This window comes from Neovison vison, chromosome 8 (assembly GCF_020171115.1).
Source record: "Neovison vison isolate M4711 chromosome 8, ASM_NN_V1, whole genome shotgun sequence".
Lineage (NCBI taxonomy): Eukaryota > Metazoa > Chordata > Mammalia > Carnivora > Mustelidae > Neogale > Neogale vison.
In genome coordinates this window covers 53,673,991-53,687,078 of record NC_058098.1, presented here as the reverse complement: position 1 = coordinate 53,687,078, position 13,088 = coordinate 53,673,991, and the positions used below count along the sequence as shown (strand labels likewise).

The window sequence follows — 13,088 nt, the reverse complement described above, 5'->3', positions numbered from 1 at the left end:
ATATTGTCTTGCCATATTTGATTTCACTATAGCATCTAAGATTGGATAGACACTTGATTTATCTGGTCTGTCATATAAACTTTTTTTTTTTTTTAGTTTAACTTTTGTCTCTTTCTCAAGCGCTGGCTGTCTGTTGCAATGAAAGCCTTTTATAAAATAGAGAGATTGAAATCAGTCCTTTTGTATGCATAAGTGTAGGTAATTATACTTTAAAGAGAACTTGCTTTGTACATTTTAATTTTTATAAAGAAACGAGCAGTTATCTCCCTGACACCTTATTAAATGTATAATTAACCTTATGATCCCTAGCTCACTTGTGAATGCTTGGCAGAATAATTGGAGAGGAATAGTGCTTCTTTTTTTCCTCTTTCTTTGCAGTCCTAAACCTTATTCTGTGGTTGTTGAAGCATTAGTTTAATTTTTCCCTTTTCTTTTTAAACAAACTTTATACTCGCAGCGCCAAGGGCGACATAATTCACAAAAGCTCAGAGTAGCTCACGTTTGTTTTCTGTTTTCTTACCATACAAAAACCGGTTGACGATTAGTCCTTCCCATTGGTCATGATATATTACTGTATTATTGTGAACTTTGTTAACTGGAAATATTCACCTTGGTCTACTTGTTTATCAAAAACGTTCATTGACTGAATGATGTTTCAATTTTTAGAGATGTGGTGCAATTGCTGAACAAACTTCAATCTTCTTGGTGTTCTGTGTGAGGAGCTCTCAGAGACCAGGAAAGGTACTGTGCTTGACTTACTGGCAGATCAGGGATGCTAGAAGCCGGTCTTGTTCAGTGTACTGAGTTTTACCTAAGAGCTTTGGTTCAGTGCCGTACCTAAAAGCACTATAGAGACTGAAGATTTTGCTTCTGTTTTCTGTAAATCTGATTTTACCTGTTGAGTACCACAAACCCCATTCTTAGTTTATTTGGAAGCATACAAAGTTTCAAACAGAGTGCCAGTTGTAATGTTTTATGTGAAACATTTCAGTTTCCAGTCTGAGAGGTCTAGTTCTCCTTAATTTCCCCCACACTAGCACACTGTTTTGTGTGTGTGTGTTTTATTTACCTAATTGAACTTTTTATCTCTGATTCATATTTATTTACAGCAAGCAGCTTTTCAAAGAGACTGTTTTTTTAAATTTGGGATAAAAAAATATAAGAATTCTAAAAAGCCCTTGTCACTCTGCATATAGGCATAGGCCTACTGACTTGCTCGGGAGATGGAAAGGGAGCGTACAGTAATATATCTACTGAGAACATTCCTCCCGGGAGACTGAATTGTAGGAAGTCCTGGAAAGATGCGGGTCCACTTACATAGATTGACTGAATAAATGTGTAAAAAGTGAATTAGAATTTTTTAAAAATTGCAGTTACAGTGTCTAGCTGTTTGACAGAATAAGTAAGCCAGATGTTTCTTTCGTGAGATGGGAACATGGCATAAAGGTTTATGAAATCCATCCTTGATTTATCTGGCAGTATCGTGTGTTTGGTTATCACTAGGATAGCAGGTCTGTATTCACTACTGGAAGTAAACCCATTGTTGTGTCCAGATGACCTCTGAAAGTCATGGAGTAAATATTCCAGTGAGATCTGGAAATCCTCTGTATATACAAAGCAGGGAAAACTTCAGAATGTTTGACCAGTTCTTCACATTTTATTTAAAAATCTTGCCACCTGAAGATACAGTTAATAATATCTTTCTACTCTTTGGGATCTTGTAACTTCCTTGGTAAGGTTGCCAATTGACAAAAAATATTTTGGAAAAATATTTATGGAAGTGTGAATGGAATTTCATTAACTTTGGAAAAATGCTTGTTTTAGCTGTAAATTATTAAATGAATAGTAAATATTAAGATATACAGAAGGAAAAAAAGTTTATTAAATTCAGTAGATGGTTGTGTTGTAGTTGTGAAGATTTCCTGATATAATATCCACATATCAGTGTTTTATTTCATTCTTCTTTCGAGTTATGCTAACATTTCCTATATTTCATTTCCTAGGCATCAACTCTGAAATCTTTGTTGGAATTGATTCCTGAATTAATTGAAAAGGAAGAAGCATACACTTCGGTCATGAAAAGCTATGGTAATAAGTTTAATCTGACTTTTTTATTTAAGTGATTTAGATATTTGTAGTATAGTCATCTAAGTCTTCCGTTCAAAGACAGTAATCCTAAATATCAGAGAACTATGATACGAATAATCGATTTAGCTTTAGAAAATGTTTTAAAACTATATTTAAGAAAAATATGTAATTATGCATATAACTTTAACATAAAGAAGTATCATGAGCATCTTCAGCAAGGCCCAGCTATGTTGAATAGGACCCCAGGCTCCTGGAAAGACTTGGAGGTCCCCTTGGGTGTATATACTGGGGAAGGAATCCGGACTCCCCAAGGCCACCTGAAACATAACATGAAATACGTACATATTTAAGACTGTCACGTGACTTGCCTTCTTGCTCCTTCAATACCCTTCCAACCTGCCTACACTTTTGAAATAACAGACCCCTTAATTAAAAAGTGGGCCCCAAGGGGCGCCTGGGTGGTTCAGTGGGTTAAGCCTCTGCTTTCAGCTCAGGTCATGATCTCAGGGTCCTGGGATGGAGTCCTACATTGGGCTCTGTGCTCAGTGGGGAGCCTGCTTCCCCTCCCCTCTCTCTGCCTGCCTCTCCGCCTACTTGTGATCTGTTTGTCAAGTAAATAAATAAAATCTTTAAAAAAAAAAAAAAAAAGACAGGCCCCAAGATTTTACTTTAAATCACACTTGAAATTTCAGTCTTTAAGCAGTTTGTACACCGACTGCCAGCTCATCACACATAAAAGGAAGCCAGGCTAAAGTTTTCTCAGTAATCAAGATAAATGGGAGCATTTCACTTCCTACTTATGATCATCTGTCCATCTGCCACTCACTGATTTACTCATGTGAGGCAAGGGATAAACAAAGTATTGCTTTGTTGATTTTATTGTTGTCAGGACAGCAAACTACAATCGGAATTAGTAACTTGGTTCTCCCTTTTCCACCCTTACGAGGGGACAGTGATAACATTTCAAAATAGAGGCAATAATTGTAAAACTTCTCAAAGTTCCATTAGGGGGTTTGAGAGATGTTAAATAATGAGTAAATAACCATAAAATAGTGTCAAAACAGTATAAAACTGCTAACTAAATTGTATAATCCCACTTGGGAATTGGGATGGGGAGGAGCAAGGAGACCATGAAGGTGCAGGAAAGGTTTTGGCTCCTACAGGGACCAGTTTTCCTATAGACAGGAAATTGACTTTACCCAAACAGCAGAGATCTGTGAAGTCCAGTGAGAACTGATGAGGCATCCATGCTTGCTTCCTTTTGGGAGATCCTGGCTCGTTGGATTGATCCTTGGATTGACTTCTATTGCATCCATATTGGGGGCTCGCCCTGGCGCTGCTAGAGTTGGGATTGGTCGTGCAGCACTGTTGTAGGGTAGGGGATTGTTGGTGTTGACAATTTAATGCGAAATTAAAGAGTTGAACTACCAGCAGTAATTGCTAGTAGAGCCCTTGTAATCTCAATGGTAAACCTGGAAGTGAAATTCCCACGAATTTCAGCCACGACCGGAGAGCCAGCTGAATTTAGCCCCTGGGCTATTTCATCAGTCATTGAAGTGAAATAAATATTAGTTTAACTTGTTAATGTTAGGTAGATATGTATAGTTTTCTTATGCAGATAACGTATTTAGAATATTTTTTGTTATGGTAGCCAAATATATTCCTCATATTTGCTTATTTTACAGTAGAATGTACTGCCAGTCTTTTTGGTATTGTTTAGTTGATGATCTGTATCTCGATGGAGGTCTGGATTTCCACATATTTTATAAGACTGTCCCCACAACAGTCCTTGAATCAGCTTGATTTCAAGTGTGGTTTTAAGCAGAAGAGGGTTGAATGGTGTGTGTTTACTTTATGATCGAGGACTTTGGTTTGTGGTCACTTTAACTATTACGGGTCTTTTAATAGCCTCATTTGTCATCTTCCTTCTCTTTTATCCTGAATAATGCTGAATGAGAGATGTGGGGAGGAGTGAAGGAGCTGGTAGACTCTGGATGTGGCTTTTTGCTGAAAGTAGTTAAGTATTCATTTGTCTTGGGATAAAGGGATTCAGGAGTCCCTGAATGGCTAACTGTTGTTGGGAAAAGAAGAAGGTATTTATAGTGATTTATCTGTGATTAATATCTTTTTCCCAGTCTCAGACAAGGATGTTGTATCTGCTAAAGCGCTGTATGAACATCTGATGGCAAGGAATGTAAAATTGAACAATCTGTTTCTAAAGCGTTACGCATTTTTGCTGAAGAATGCTGGAGAGCCTGTCCCCTTTACCGAACCCCCTGTGAGTATTTCTTAATTAAGGGGGGGGGTCGAAAACTCTACAGATTGATGTATGCTTCCTATTAATGTGTTTTAAAAAAAAAAAAAAGTTGAATACTTAATTACATAAGGATTAGATCTCTGTGAAGAAGCCTCAGAGGAGGGCTTCAGGAACTGAGCAGTTGGCTGGCAGGTTTGGCTGTGGGAGAACATAGCCCCGTGGGGCTGAGGTTTGAAATACAAGGTCAGTCTCGGACCTTCAGCTATAGGTATGGATTTATCAAATGTCCTTGGGGCAGTTCTCTCATCATTTCAACTTGAAATAGGATTTAATGGCCTGTATTTCAATAGCCAAGCTCATTGTCTCCCCATGAACTACTTGTTCATTTTATGCAAGTTCGTTTTTTTCATCGAGGAAGGATTGTTTTATTTTTTTAACCCCCACTGAGCCACCCAGGCGCCCCGGATTGTTTTATTTTTTTTAATTGAGGTAGAATTGACATAACCTTCTAATAGTTTCAGGTGTGCAATGTGATGATTCCATATTTGTGTATATGGCAAAAGGATCACCACAGTAAATCCGTTAACATCCATCACCACACGTTACGGATTTTTTTCTTGTGATGAGAACATTCAAGATCCACTCTCCCAGCCACTTTCCCATATGCAATACAGTGTTACTGACTAGAGCCATCATGCTGCATATTACATCCCAATGACTTAATCATTTTATAACTGGAAATTTATACCTCTTGACTCCCTCCATCCCTTTTGCCCCCCCACCTGAGGCAACCCCCAGTCTATTCTCTACCACCTGTGAGCTTGGGGCTTTTTGTTTATTTGATTTTTGATTTTTGTTTTGTTTAGATTCCACATAAGTGAGATATATGATATTTGTCTTTTTGTGTGTGATTTATTCCATTTTGCTTAAAGTCCTCAAGGACTATCCATGTTGTTGCAGGTGGCAAGATTTTAGGTTTTTTATGGCTGAATAATATTCTGTGGATATCATATCACGTTTTATTCATCCATTGATGTACACTTAAATTGTTTCCATGTCTTGGCTACTGTAAATAATACTGCAGTAAACATGGGGGGGTGTTGTTAAATAAGTGTTTTAATTTCAATTTGGTGTTTTTGGTTTCTTTTGGTGGATATCCATTAGTGGACTTGCTGGATCATGTGCTCTTTCCATTTTTTAGTTTTTTGAGGAAGCTCCATACTGTTTCCACAGTGGCTGCACTTCACATTCCCACCAACAGTGCAGGAGGGTTCCCTTTTCTCCACATCCTTGCCAGCACTTGTTATTTCTTATCTTTTGTATCCTAGCCATTCTGATAGGTATGAGGTGCTACCTACCTCGCTGTGGTTTTAATTTGCATTTCTGTGGTAAGGAGTGGTGTTGAGCATCTTTTCATGTATCTCTTTGCCATCTGGATGTCTTCCAGGGAAAAATGTCTCTTTAGATCCTCTGCCCATTTTTAATCAGTTGCCCAGGAAATTTTGTTTTGTTCTGTTCTATTTTAATAAGAGAAATCATTCATGCAAAATTCGTTTTTATTGTGTCATTAAGCTGCGAGTCAGTACACGTTTATTTGAGCCTCCCATAGCCAGGCGTAAAGGCCTGCCCGCACATGCGCACACACAGCAGAGGCTCTTGGTAAAGTTTTCACTCTGGACTTGCGGCCCTTCAACTAGTGACTTTGAAAGGGTCCATGGACAAAAGGACGAGACAGATACAAAGCGAAAGTTAAGCAGGGCTTTATTTCGCGCCAAGCATCGAGAATCAAGCTGACGGGCCAGGGCCGTCTCTTGCAGCGAGGCGACCCCTCCCAGCCTCACAGACTAACTTTTATAGAGTAAAGGCCATGTGGTTGAGCCTGGCCACACACAGGTGGCCAGTTGAATTACAATTCACCCTATAGTAGTTAATTTGAACTAGCCTATCGCTCTGGTCAGAATTGGCGCCCAAAAGGCAGGGCCCACAATCTTGGGTGGTTAGGGAGGTGCTTTCCTGATTGGATGTCTCCACCTGGCTTGGCTCATCCTTGGCGGGTAGGGCGCTAATACGTGCGCTTTCACTGATTGGACGTTTCCACCTGGCCGGACACGTCCTTGTATCTGGGCTCCATTTTCAGGGGCTGGTCAGTCATATTTTTCTGGTTTCCCCGACTTGTTTCTAAGTAAGTTCCTCTGAGGGGGACAGGGTCAATCTAAGTTTACTGCATAAACTTAGCACAAAATGGCTCGCTCTGGCTAAGCCGGCCCTTACAATTCATGAACAGAAGGAGTGCTGAGGCTTGAGGGGAGAGCAGTTGCCACGGGCCTGGCGGTCTTTGCCCTCAGTTTACAGCACTTCGTAACATTTGAGGGCTTTGTTTTGTTTTATATGACTTTCGAGTTTTGTCCCAGGAGTTCTCGCTGGTTACTGTACCTGTAACTTCCCTCCCTTTTTGTCTCCTTAACAGGAAAGCTTTGAATTTTATGCAAAGCAGTTGAAGGAATCAAGGGAAAACCCTTTGTGAAGCAAGCAGGCACTACTTTATTTTGTGCGTATTTGTGATTCAGTGTCTAAAATGCTATTTTTTAAATACATTTGAGAGGACAGAATAAATAAATGAAAAGTTACTTTGTGTATTTTTTTTATTCGTAATGTGCATATGTCCAACACTTTATTAACAAGAGCTGTGTGCAGTTAGTCACTAGAGTTTTTGGGGTTTCACCTACAGCATAAATCTACAGCATTTTTTTCACAGCTTCTGATGTTTGAAGCTGTAAGTTTTCAGGGTTCTTCTCCCAGTGACTCCAGGTCCCCTGTTCTGTTTTATTCATTATTTTCATAAAAATGTTATTCCTTTATTTAAGACTTTCTTGTTAATATTATTTATCTGAAAATTGTGGACCTAGACAAAATGATTCTCAGTGAGCTTTCTAAGGCTTTACTATTCCATGATAGAATTCTCTTCATGCGTGAAACCCTGCATAATATTCCAGTTTTGTAAATTGCTGGCACTGGCAGGCATATTGTAAGTCGTCACACCTAGCACTCATTTTCTGGTGAGAAACAGAAACTCAGAGACTGTTGCTTGCCCGTGGTCAGGGTGCTCTTTAGCAACGCCTGGATGCTCCCCACCATGCTTTCTCTTCTCCCATGGAGGCTTCTGAGAGGCTCTGTTCATAGACATCTCTAGGACTGAGTCGAATCCTAGCTGTGACGTTGATCCTGAAGCAGAGAGCAGTGCATTTCCTCTTGTCTCGGTTTCAGGTTTGTCGGCGCAAGTATACCCCTACACCAGGCTCCTGTTACTTCATACTTATCCCTTGAATGTGTGATTTTATATATGAAGGAAATTGTAGTTTGTATTCAGTTTTATCAAAGCTATCCCCAAATTGTCTTTCATGCCTGTTAACATCTATATTATCTCTTGCTACTATAAAAGAATTCAGGCCAGGTTGTGAAATACTTTACCATTACAAAAGTATCTTAATATGTAACAGTGACCTAGCTGAGGATTAGGTAATTAATTATCCAAAACATTGAAAGTGTTTTGAGGTTTATCCTCATTTTGGTGTTTTCCTTATCCATTTGAAATCAGTGGTTCCCGCTATTCCCATGAGGAGAGACCTTGCCTTGTGGGAAGTAAACTGACCAGGTTGTGCAGCTGACCTGAGTTGGGTACCCACCCGTCCTTCATCTAGAGCCTGCAGGTGGCATGAAAGGGAGGGGTTGATGGAGCGAAGCCAAGAAGTAAACATCATGGTGGGATTGGCCATGCTTTCCTTTATCTCTTTTATGTGTAGTTAGACTAGGGGTTCAGAGGCCTTGGCCAGTGCCAAGTCCCAGCCTCGAGGAATTAATGAAACTCTCCTTTGTTTGCTCCCCAGGGGCAGAAACTGGAGCTATTGTGTATGTACCTGTATTGTCTGGTTGGCCATAAGCCTCACTCCCATTAGTGATTCCATTGAAGCAGGCCTTATTTTTTTGCAGTTATGCCAACCCTCAGTTAGGAGCAACATTTTATTGGTGTTCATTGAAAGAGGTCTCAGAGGAGGTGTAACCTTGGGGTATACCCTGGACTTCCCCATTCTCCTCTAGAGACAGTACAGTCTTTTTCTCATGAAGTGACTCTAAGCCAGCCTTCTATATTGACACTGGTAAAATGCAAGGTGTAGTGCAGAGAAAATTGAGTACAAACCTCCCTCATCTAGCATTCTGAACGGCTCAACTGGTTTCTCCTTTTGAATTTAAATATTTACAATGTAATTGTATATTCTACGTGGGCGAAGAAATGCTTTCTAAATATCTGATAGCCAAATTGAAACAAATAGAAACAGAGAACAAACACAATTCTAGCACTCAATAATGTGTTTTAGACTAAAATTATAAACAAACAGCTCTTAAAAAAGTAAATGTCATTGTAAACTTTTGGAAAGTATCATGTTTTACATGTGATTGTATGTTCATGTGTTTGAACCTAATATAATTTTAATGTGAAATGCTTTGAATAAATTATACTCCAAAAACCTGTAAGCTTCTTCATTTTTGGTCTTATCAAATTTTTACATAATCACTTTTATCATTGCAAGGACTTTAGTGTTAAAATTTTAAGTTAAAAATTGTGCGGTAGCCTCTTGTGGCCAGAATTTCTTTGCTAAATGGTGTAGTTTGTGTGTAGAGAACTGACAGTATCACAGCTTCTCTGTTACAAGGACAAGCAGATACTTAATTTGAGATCCCTGAGGTACAAAGTTGGCAAGAATTAATTAGTAGAGGAGGATATCTGGTAAATGGACGCTGAAAATGAAGGGGTTTTATCTGTATTAAGTGTCAGAACGAGCATCTGACAGCTGCAGAGCTGTCCCTTGCATACTCCCCATTCCCCTTTGCCTTATCCTCTTGTTCCTTCCTGGGGAGTGGGGGTGAGATTGTGGTGGCCAGCATAGGGGGGAATGCCACTCTCTGTGGCTTCTTGGCCCATCTCCCCACCTAGCCTCTTGTCTCTCCAGGACTCCCACAGCCACTTAAAAGAGCAGGTACCCCACAGCTTGTGAACTCCCCAGGGCCTGGTTCTTTGTGTCATGTCTGTAAACCCAGACCTTGCACAGTTCTGGCCGCAGGGCCCCCATCTGCTGTTGTCAGGTCTGAGTTCTGCGGGGCTAACCATGGGCACCCGCTACTGTGCATCGGGCACCCGTCTTCCCTCACATTCAAATTGAGAAACACCCAGGCTTACAGCAGTTAATCCCCCCAGGGTGATCAGAATCAACAGTGATTTATCACATGGCTAGGACTCTAACTTCCCCAAAACAATCCAGTTAAATTTTAAATTCAGTTAAAAATCCAGTTAAAAGTCAAATTAGAACCTCTGAACTGTTTGGGTGTTTCTCTAGGAAAGCAAGCTTTCACATTAAAACAAATGTTTCCAGTCCGGACAGCCTTACATTGTAAGGTTTTCTTCCATTTAGTCAAATACCCAGTGCCTGGCATAAATGCTAAGTTTGTGAATTCCAGTAAATTATTAAGCAAGCTTTATATTGCAAATTGTTCTTCCCTGTACAATTTATTCCCCAAGTCTGCAATGTGTGTACTCTGCATATGTTTTCTCATGTGTTTGAGCACAATTTTCCCATTTAATATTTGTCTTTCTGACAAACCAATATTTGTAGAGTTTCTGTAAAGTGAAAGCAACATTCCTGAAGTATGGTCGAGCTAATAGCTGCAGGGGGTACACAATCATGGTAATTTATCACTTTGCTGTTTTCCATTAGGAATGTATCCTGCTTTCAGACCTGCGGACTTTACAAAGCCCACATTATGCAGCCTTAGTACAAATAAAGGAAATGGCTGCATTTGCAAATTCAAAATAAGCACTTATCTTTTTCTTTTTTGCACAAAGAAAAGAAACATCAGAAGAAAAGAAACAAAATCCAGTTCAGGCAGAGCAAAAACATTTAAGCGACTTCATACTTCGTGGCCCTCAACATTTGTTTGGATAATGGCTGGCCTTCGGGATCTGCTTACAGACATCTCTTGAAAGTAGTATCTTCACCAACTCTGCCCCAGGCATGCACATGCTGAAACTCTCTAAAATTATTTACTTGCTTATGTCTTTTCCTCTCCTATTCGCCAATTAGAACAGAACCTGGCCCTGGTTGGCATCCAGTAAGCATCCTCGAACGAACAATGAGCCCAGCTTCTGTCCTGCTTTGCAAGTCCTATGCTTTCTGAGGTTTAAGCAGAAAGTAATGACCTGTGTTGACTCAAAAAAAAAATTTTTTTTTTAAACTTAGGCACCACACTTAGTGTGGAGCCCAACACAGGCCTTGAACTCATAACCCTGAGATCAAGACCTGAGCAGAGATTACTTGTATGCATGCAATGGAGAGTTTCCTCACACACTTGTCCTCCGAAGAGATAAAAAATGTCACTTTGAAGCTCAGAGCTAGGAGAGTGGGAGTTGAGGCCAAGAAGTCATTTAAAACCCATGTTCCTACATGAAAACACATTCCAGTTTACTGAAAGGAGGAGGAGGGCTTTTAACAGCAGCCACTTCGGTGCAAGAGTGGGATCAACAAAAATAAAGAGGTTCACTTGTAACGGGGCAGTGGAGCTTTTTCACAGTTTGGGGAAACGAGAAATAGCTCCAACTTCACAGACAGTAAACACAGGCAGTGAATGTGGGAAGCCGAGAAGTGTTATCCGGCCTCTGAGTTGGTGTGTGTTAAAAATATCTCAACCCCTTGCTTCAAATATTACTGTTCTGTTAGCTGCTCACAGCCCATGTGCTGCTGGCAGAAAACAGCCTGCCGCTTCCCCTGCCAGAGGGGTCTCGGTGTGAGAGCGACCCGGATACTCCTCTGTCCCCAGCCACTTGGAAGGAAGAAGCAATCCTACTATCAAAAACAAATGATGGACAACTCGAGATTTGAATGATCTAGTTGACTATGAAAATAGGGGTGTCTACTTTCAGGCATGAGCAACGGCTGTATTTTCCAAAGAACAGGTCAGCCAGGGAGAGGCTTCCTTACTGTCAGCTTCCCGTCAGTCCCTTGCTCTCTCCCTCAAGAGTCTGATGGGCACTCCAGGCCCAGTGCTGGGATGAGGGAAGGGGCCTCTGCTAAGTGACTGACACTTGAGTCTTGTCTACCAGGTCTGTGATTAGCATCTGGATTTGGCGTCCATTTAAATATCCCTACTGCTGGCTATTTAATCTGGAATTGAAATGAGGTCCTAAGGGAGAAAGAAAAGTGCAAGATCTCTCTCTCTGAACCTGACTGATGAGACCCGCTTGACCCAGGGCAAGATTAGGTCTTAAATCATTTTTATAGAACAAGAGCAGGAAAAAATGAAAAACTAAGTTGAAAAAACTAAAAAATGAAAAACTAAGTTGGGCGCCTGGGTGGCTCTGTCAGTTAAGCATCTGACTCTTGGTCTCTGCTCAGGTCTTGATCTCAGGATATTGAGTTCAAGCCCCGTGTTGAGCTCCCCACTAAGTGTGGTGCCTACGTAAAAAAAGAGAAAGAAAAAAAATATTTGAGTCAACACAGGTCATTACTTTCTGCTTAATTAAAAATTTCCTGTAAATAGCACAATTTGAAATTGAGGGTCTTAAACTGCAAATTTAAAAACCTTTGCGACAAATCCAGTGTGCTGCCTGCTTTCGTAAACACTGTCTCACTGGGACGCAGCGTGCCACGAGTGCTTTAGAATTGTCTGTGGTGGGGGCGCCTGGGTAGTTCAGTGGATTAAAGCCTCTGCCTTCGGCTCAGGTCATGATCCCAGGGTCCTAGGATCGAGCCCCGCATCGGGCTCTCTGCGCCGCAGGGAGCCTGCTTCCTCCTCTCTCTCTCTCTGCTTGCCTCTCTGCCTACTTGTGATATCTGTCAAATAAATAAATAAAATCTTTAAAAAAAAAAAAAAAGAATTGTCTGTGGTGACTTTCACACTGCAACAGAGTTGAGTGACCCTCAAAGCTTGCAACCATTTGACCCTTAACAGGAAGGATTTGCAACCCTTGCTTCTGAAAATTACTCACAGGCAGGCCTCTCCCCCTTCCAGGGCAGGGAAGGGCTGAGGAGACCACCTGCACGCAGTGGGGAGGAGCAGTTTTTTTGGTTTGTTTGTTTGTTTGTTTGTTTGTTTCAGAAACAAACCGATGAAATCAGAATCTCAGGGGGTGGGTCCACAGTGGATTTTTGCTAAAGCTCCAGGGAGGACAACCAGGATGGAAAAGCAGGATCCTCTAGCAAAAAAGGAAATGGCAGCTGCTGGAGTTTCTCCCATTCTCCGGCACTGGCACTTTGCCCCTTTCCCCCACAGCTCTGCGCACCAGAGCCCACTGAGTTTTTAAGGTCCCTTGTAAACTGAGTGGTAGATGATGGAGGGCTGTCGCCCTCATGAACTTTAGAATCACTCGAGAGTTAATGAAAAAGCCCCATGTTCTCTTCCTCCTTCTCCCTTCTCCCTTCAGACCTAAAGCCTTTAGGTGACCACAGTATGGGTATGCAATGAGGAACCGGGGTGGGCTGGACTAGGATGAGGACGGCATCTGTGTGGACTCGGGGACAGTTGATGGGGGAGATACAGCCCCAGCAGGGTGAGGAGAGTATCCCCACACCCGAAAAAAATGCCGTGTGGATGGGAGATTGGTTTACATATAGAGGATTAACAAAATGAATGAAAATATGAAGGCCAGTGCAATCCAGGTTTCTTGCAATTGGAAAGGAGAGTTATAAACACAGAA

The 13,088-nt window shown here is 41.1% G+C and overlaps 1 protein-coding gene across 1 annotated transcript in view; it reads left to right on the top strand.

Annotated features, from left to right (window-relative positions):
- The window catches only part of LRPPRC (leucine rich pentatricopeptide repeat containing), a 103,227-nt gene extending 96,255 nt beyond the window's left edge, over positions 1–6,972 (top strand). Inside the window, exons 35-38 of the mRNA XM_044263618.1 lie at positions 667–741; positions 2,004–2,088; positions 4,224–4,366; positions 6,813–6,972. Coding sequence (XP_044119553.1) covers positions 667–741; positions 2,004–2,088; positions 4,224–4,366; positions 6,813–6,869 — 360 coding nt within the window. The 3' untranslated portion in view covers positions 6,870–6,972. The remainder of the gene's footprint in view (positions 1–666; positions 742–2,003; positions 2,089–4,223; positions 4,367–6,812) is intronic.
- The last annotated feature ends 6,116 nt before the right edge of the window (positions 6,973–13,088 follow it).